Source organism: Triplophysa rosa, linkage group LG4 (assembly GCF_024868665.1).
Source record: "Triplophysa rosa linkage group LG4, Trosa_1v2, whole genome shotgun sequence".
In the NCBI taxonomy this organism is placed as follows: Eukaryota; Metazoa; Chordata; class Actinopteri; order Cypriniformes; family Nemacheilidae; genus Triplophysa; species Triplophysa rosa.
In genome coordinates, this window is record NC_079893.1 from 19,602,332 (window position 1) to 19,610,042 (window position 7,711).

Genomic DNA, 7,711 nt, shown 5'->3' on the forward strand with positions numbered 1-7,711 from the left:
ATATGCTTTTGTTTCTATAATTTACATATTCATAAATTCTACATCTACATACTGTACCTGCATCAACAATGTTTTGCTAATAGCAGTAAGTGAATGATAACAACAGAAAGACAGCGTGCAGCTGAAGAAGTTTAACCAGAGGAAATGATTTATCGGCTATAATATATCGGATATATATTATCCGATATATTATATATATAATATATAAATGTTATTATCGGAAGATACCGATATGGCCGATAATTTATCGTGCATCCCTAGTTTTATTTTAAATATATTAAGTTAGTTTATTAACCGTATTAAATAAACGTGGCATACATTTGTTTTGTTCTCTTTATTAAAAGCTAATAGCCCACAATAAACGTCACAAATCATGTAAAAATGAACTATTTTACAAAACAATCCATGAAGCCGCACAGCGTTATGACGAATGTCCGCGAGTGTCAGACGCAGGATATATTACGTCAGTGTCCGAAATTGCTCACTCATTTTCATTCACTTCTTCCCCATATAGTGGACTATTTAGCATTCGCTATATAGGGAATAGTGCATGAGTAAACAAGTGAGCGAATTCAGACGCAGCTATAGACATACAGAAACATAATAAGTACCGCTTTCTTTGTATGTGTATGCACACATACAAAGAAAGCGGTACTTACTATGTTTCATTATGTTTTCTTCAAAAAAGTACAACAAAACATTTAAAAGGTAATAGGCTTGCCATGACGACTATAAACGTATATACACGTATACACACATTTTCGCTGACACAAACAACGAAAAATATGGCTGATTTGATTGTAAGCCTATTATAACTTTAAAGCCTTGCAAGATAAGTCATTTCGATCAAAATCTCTCCCATGTTAACGGGTTAGACGAGGTAACTATAGTAATTCTAATCGCAAAAACAACATTCATCATATCACAGAAATCTAAACGTCGGGCACTGATATAAAAGCACACGTAACGTTACCACACAATAAGAACAAGTGACAGTTCCGACTCTGGACTAAAAAAACTCAGTTAGGACAAGAGATCAGCTCAAGAACACGAGGCATCAACGGAAAGAATTAACGTTTGGATTAAGAATTAAACCCGTGGATTTCCTAGTAACGTTAACGTTAGCTGGACCAAAGCAGAAAGACAGATCTTTTTCAGTGTTAATATCTCAATTTATTTGGTAGTAAATCTTCTGTATGTGTAATCCAGTATACGGTAATCTTTTATGTAAGATGCCAAACTTTAAGCTCTGAAATAATGCATTTATCATTCAAACAGGGACAGATTTATCTCACCGATTGTTGTTTTCAAGCGTCCCGCCGCCCATGGAAACAACAACTGATGACAACAAATAAACGAAGTGAAGTTTGCGTTAAAGAGCGTCTCGTTCAAAACGATTATTAATGTAAAACAAAATGCGCCACCTGTAGGATTCGCCGAATCCTATTCCTATTTATAAAACTCTTATTTTGAAATTTACTCTATTATGTTGTGACCGGAAATGTTGGAACGTGCACAATAAGTCATAGCATATTTCTCATTTTGTACACGAATGCACGTTTTTATTTCTGATACGAGAATTTTGCAATGTCGATTCAACATTTAATTGGACCCGCTTTGCCACCAATGTTGGGTGTTCATTCAGATGAAGAAGACGCAAGTATGTTTACATAAATGTTGTTTTCTGATACGTGAACTGTAAAAAAATATTTGTATTTTTTAGTTCACCCTTTATTTGCATGATCAACAAGATCTATTGTCTTTAACTTTAGGTGTTGTGTTTAGCTGAATAGTAACAGTCCAATAACAGGCTATGTAGGCGCTATACATATCTTTGTACAGATAAACAAATACATAAATCTTACTTCCAGTCATAGGTCCAGCTTTACCTCCACTGTATAAAGCTGCAGAGTACTCTGATTCATGTGAGGACAGTGATCAAGAGGAAGTTGTGTTCAAGAGGGCCAAATACTCATCTAGGAACAAGTCTTCGTCAAAGTATGAACTTTTATGCTGTTTTATGCATCCGTTATTGCTTCACGATACTGGGATTTCTAACTTCGATTCGATATAAACAATATCGATAATCGATGCCATTTTCGATACCACGGGAAAAAACTGCCTTTTTTTCATTTTTATTAAAAGTTAAATTGAACAAGACTAGACAAGGAGGTATATTTTTACTTTTTTTTTTTAATTGTTAATCTAATGTTAATTTTACTAAAACATTTACTATTTAAAATCAAAGTTGTATTTGTCTATATAAATGGACCAGAGCTTACATAAATAGTTGTATTTTTTAACTAACATTTAAAAGAGATTAATAATTACTTGAACAAATGTATTGCTCATTCATTGTTCGTTAATGTTAGTTAATCCATTTATATGATTAACACATTTTAATTTGGCTTTTATTCACATATCATCATTGATCAGCGCACATAGAGACAGAAACGCAAACTTTAAACGCAAGAACTGTTGCGGAGATTCCTCACTGGCCATCTTTCTAACATAAAGGGATACGTGTTCGAGGCTCGTCAAAAGACGCGAGACTCAAAATACACTTTAATCGCATAACATCATTTAATGGAAATGCAGTAAGTCCGCGATATTGTTTTAATCGACATTTAGAAAACATCACTTCAATTTTGCTCAAATCTGTAATGGAAACCTGGCTACTGTGAACTCATTGTCGGAAAAAAAGAGAGAGAGCAACAACGTGCAGCTTGTATCGATACGGGACATGCTTGGAACCGTTTCAGATTTTTTTTGTATCTAAATATCAATATTTTTGACAACACAAGTTCTAGGAAATTGTAGTAATTTTATGATTTGAATTGTTTGTCACATTGTGTACTACTTTATCAGCAGAAGGGGCCTTGTGAAGGAAGAAACATATACAAAGCAAACTAAAAAGGACGATGATGGTAATGATGATGGTTTCTTCGGTCCAGCTCTTCCCCCAGGATATAAAAATCTAGACAGGTCACCTGAAGGGTAATGGCTATTTTTCCATTGATGCATAAATTGTCTGCATGTGTGAAAATGCTTTCAAAGCAAATCCTCAAAGACTCCAGTACAAAATTGGTAGTGAAGTTTTATTGTCCCCCATGACCATATTTTAAGCAATTTCTTCTGCATCAGCATCTTTAGACCATCTTTAATTGGACCTGCACTCACTCCTGGATTTAAAAGACAAGAGGAAGATGGGGAAAATGATGACACCATAGGGGTGTTAGGGCCAGCTTTACCTCCAGGATATCAAAAGCAAGACCGATCACCTGAACGTTAACTGCAACTGTTCAATTGATGTGTATGTTAACTGCATGTATTGATATAGTTTCAAGATTTCCCATAATGGAATAGGTTGAACATACACATGAGAATGAACACCTATTTCCACACAATTTAATTGATTTATTCGAATTTAAGATTTAGGCCGTGTTCAGACTTGACTTCTTTTTTGACAAGAAACAGTTTGACAAAGGCGCTTTTTTAGTAAAAGAAAACGCTGGTTACAGCGTTTGGTTACAAATAGCAGCCGAACGTCATGACTTCAGAGGCAGAGTCTGTGCACGAAGGCAGCCCAGAGAAACAGATAGGCAGCGTAACGGAAGTCTATTTGATTATAAACAGAGAGCGTCTTTGCTATAACTAATCACATATTTAAAAACTACAATACTAATTTCTCGCTAGAAATGCAATCAGAAGTTGTTGAAAGTGAAAATTAAACTTACATTTATAACTATGCTCCAACGGGCGTTTCGGCCCATTTTATTTTTTCGAGCTTGAACCTTCTCGACCAATCACGTTCCTCGCATGTTGTTATGGAAACGACAGGTCTCCGTCATTGGTTAGCTGTGAAAAAGGAGCTTGACATATGGCGTTTTTTCAGAAAAGTTGAACTTTTTTCAACCTCAAAAGACGCTTTGAGCTGCAGAAAAAGACGCTGGTGTTTAAAAAAGCGCTCAGGACGTTTTTTGAAAACATGGTTTAATCCATTGGATTATAATGTAAAACAGACACTAGCAGCTTCAAAAAAGACGGCCTTACTTGTCTGCACAATTCACCCAGTTTAAATTCATCAACTTATTTTATTTAATTTCAGCTGTATGTGAAATTTGTGTTGAGCCAATTAAATTTGAATGCTTCAGTGATGTAAGCAAGATGTAATGTAAGGTGCTAGCAGGAAGCACCAAATAGTTTACTGCATGACCATTTGCAGAGTATTTACTCACTGAGTAAGTCTGCATACATGCAAAAATGGCATAAATGTGCTCGTTCCCAACCTCAGAAAAAACGTTACTCTTCACCACTCTGGTAATCCCTCAAAAATCACAGACAACAGAAAATCCTCTAAATTGTAAAATTAGAGAATAGTAAACACTAACAAGTCTCCTTATCTTTAATCCTGCACAAAAACACACATACAATAACATTTAATTTTAAATTTTACTATCTAAATCCAGTCATAAGGGCAATGCATGCTGGGAACTCAGTCCACTGTGTAGTTTCAGTTTGTCAATGAAAATGATTCATGTTGTCCCAACACAAATGGAATAAGTTATGTCAAAGAGTCGCCTATTTATGTCAGTATTACGCATTTAAATTGTGTTTGAACAAGAAACACATACAAATATGTTAGATACAACTATATTGATTAAGTTAAACAAACAACCTCCAACAATCATTTTTTTGAGTGTGTTTGGCACTGTGTGCTTTTTACTGCAGGCCATCTGTTTTAGGACCTGCACTTCCTCCAGGCTTTAAAATACACACTGAAGATGAAGAGGGGGGAAATGATGATTCAAGAGGATTTTTAGGACCAGCCCTACCCCCAGGTTATAAACCAGATTTGTCAAGCAGTGATGAAGGGGAGGATGATGTCATCGGACCCATGCCAGCCAAAGTGGCCGCACAGGACTCTGTGGCTTTGGATTTTGAAAGAAGAGCTCAAAGGATGAAAGACAAACTTACAGGAGTTGATGTAATAAAACAATGTTTTTTTTATTTAATAAATGCAGTTTTGCTCATCAAGGAATGTTTTACTATTCCAGCATTAACTCTCTTAAAGGGTTAGTTCGCCCTAAAATGAAAATTCTGTCATTATGCTTCCAGATATCTTTCTTTGTGTTCAATAGAAAGTTCCAAACCTTGTGTTCAGGTTTGGAACAACTTGAGGGTGAATAAATGGTGACAGAATTTTCATTTTTGTTCGCACTCCTTCAGCTATGAATGAGCCGAATAAATTCTGACAAATCCTTAAACTGTTTGGTAGACTGGCCCAGCAGTGCTTGCCAGAGAGAGCTGGATGATGGAGTTGCCTCCTGAGTTGCAGCATGTGGGCCTGGGTGCACGCACCTTTAAGAAGAGATCAGGCCCAGAGAATAAAGACCGCTCAATCTGGACAGACACTCCGGCTGATCGTGAACGAAAAGCTAGGGTGAGTTAACAATAATGTGACAACAGAAACAATAATGGTTTACATTGGATTGTGGAATGGAGCAAGATATGTGTGGAAATTTCTCTCTGGTTTGCCTTTCTCAGGAGCGACTGGAGGCTAAAGAGAAGGGGGAATCAGTCAAAGATGAGGGGCCCCGTCTCTCTCAGAAAGAGCTTGAGATGGCTGAAAAAGTTTCACAATATAATGTAAGTTATTTTTAGATAAAAAATATTGCAAATATTTGCAGTTAGAATAAGGTATGTACACAGGGCCATGCAATAAGCACTAAAATATTTTCTAAATATATAGCCACAGGACTTGTGAGTTGTGTGTTGCTGTGAGACAATAGTGACTGAATTCTGACCTTCTCTGTGTGCATTAATAATATGTATTATGCGATGCAAAAATTCTAGGCACATTCTAGGTGCTTTATTCACATTTTAAGATGTTTATTATCTTTCTCTTTATTATGTTGCTAGAAAATATGCATTTTCAAAAATTCTTTGCCATTAACTACAATAATTTTTGTGTGAACAAAGAGTCATACAGATGGTAAATAATTTATTTTTTTGACATTGTTACAGATATTCCAATATACAACCTAACATTCTAATGCAAGACACTAAATAAACTACACCCATAGTTTGATACATGCAGTATCAAGTACAACTGTGATTTATTTCATATCAAATTGATAACGAAATGATACAAATGAAATTTTAAATAATTAAAAAATCAATTTAATCTCAAATTTTCCATCTCTGTTTAGGAGTCCAAGCGTGGTGAATCTCTCATCAGTATGCACACTAAAAAGATGAAGAGGGAAGCCGAGGAGGATGCTAAAAAGCCTGTGGAGAGAAGATCCTTCGACCGAGACATGGATCTCCAGGTCAATCGCTTTGATGAGGCTCAGAAAAAAGCCTTGCTCAAGAAGTCACAAGAACTAAATACCCGCTTCTCTCACAGCAAAGATCGCATGTTCCTGTGACATGAATGTGAAGGGTTTTTTCAAAAGACTTTGTATTTCTATGGAATCCTTGAAAAATCATCAAAACATTTTATCCTTGTTGACAGTTAAAATGTGCAAGACGGATGCTTCCTCATGTATGGACAAGCTTTTTATTCACTGATATCCAATTCTGTAATTTTTTATTTTTTTGTTGTGTACATTTTCCATGAATACTTTAGTATTGGCAAATCTGTCATGTCTGGGTCATATCACCTCACAATAAAAAGACAAAAATATGAAGTTATAGTTTACTTTAAGAAAATAAAGTTTGTGTTTAGGGTCATGTATTGTGACATTATTTTATGGTGGTTGAAAATAATTCTCATTACTGTAACGCAAAATTATTCTCATTTGTGTAAGAAAAAGCTATACTATTTATTTAAATTGTAAAGCATGTCAATGTAGCATTTGGTTGTACTTCCTTTAATGTTTAATTTGGGATTCAATTTAATAACTATAATATTTAGACCACTTTGCATTTCCGTTTTAAATTTTATTTTTTTAAATCTTACATATTGGCTACAATGAAATCCTAATTATTTTAATTTAATATAACGTTTTGATTAGGTTATAAATATTCTGTTGGTTGGATTTTGTTTAAACATTTGTCTAGTGTTAAGAAACTGAAACAGTAAAATCGTCTGGACCAGCGTTATTTACATCTTAATGTTTCGAAGTGGTCTATACCATTCATTGTGTATAAAAACAATATGTCAAGTCACCACAAAGATACCAAAACAAACATGCGTGCATTGGCATATCACACAGGGCTGAACGATTAATCGAATCGCGATGTGAGACGTTGCGATTTGCTAATCGCAAGAGGCTGCGATGTGAAAAATAGGAAACGCGTCTGTTCCAAGCCCGCTTCGAGTGGCATTCTTGCTAACCGAGTGAGTGCACCTCCGTTATGCCTAATCAGTATGGAGCCAGAGATATGACAAAACAATCTGAATTTGAATTTCGTAAATCTGAATTATTGACAAGTGTTTTTTAACAAAACTGAATATTATATGGGAGTTAAAATAGTTTTGAATTAGATTTCGAATTTGAATTTTTTTTACTTGAATATTGAACATTTGCAATTTAACACAATTGATTTTTTTTTAAGGCAGAGTTTTATAGGCATGCATTTTCAAACAACATATTTTTTGCTCTGAATTCTTAGATTGCAAATATCCAGTTTTTTTTAATACAGCCTCACGTTTTCAAGATGAAGAAGAAATTCGGAACATCAAATTCAATTTTCTAAAATTCAA

General features: G+C 34.9%; 2 protein-coding genes across 3 annotated transcripts in view; one reads left to right on the forward strand and one right to left on the reverse strand.

Annotated features, from left to right (window-relative positions):
• The window catches only part of pibf1 (progesterone immunomodulatory binding factor 1), a 34,090-nt gene extending 32,741 nt beyond the window's left edge, over nucleotides 1–1,349 (reverse strand). Inside the window, exon 1 of the mRNA XM_057331391.1 lies at nucleotides 1,296–1,349. The gene's annotated coding sequence lies outside the window, so the exon portion shown is untranslated. The remainder of the gene's footprint in view (nucleotides 1–1,295) is intronic.
• A 153-nt stretch (nucleotides 1,350–1,502) lies between these two features.
• On the forward strand, nucleotides 1,503–6,735 carry gpalpp1 (GPALPP motifs containing 1). Of its 2 annotated transcripts, none has more exons than XM_057331650.1 (7): nucleotides 1,503–1,660; nucleotides 1,872–1,998; nucleotides 2,869–2,997; nucleotides 4,732–4,987; nucleotides 5,279–5,443; nucleotides 5,548–5,649; nucleotides 6,213–6,735. In XM_057331650.1, the coding sequence occupies exons 1-7, from the start codon at nucleotides 1,588–1,590 to the stop codon at nucleotides 6,429–6,431; spliced, it is 1,071 nt and encodes a 356-aa protein (XP_057187633.1). In that variant the 5' UTR covers nucleotides 1,503–1,587; the 3' UTR covers nucleotides 6,432–6,735. The 2 variants fall into 2 exon arrangements, with proteins under 2 accessions (XP_057187633.1, XP_057187634.1); XM_057331651.1 differs by having other exon boundaries at nucleotides 2,872–2,997.
• The last annotated feature ends 976 nt before the right edge of the window (nucleotides 6,736–7,711 follow it).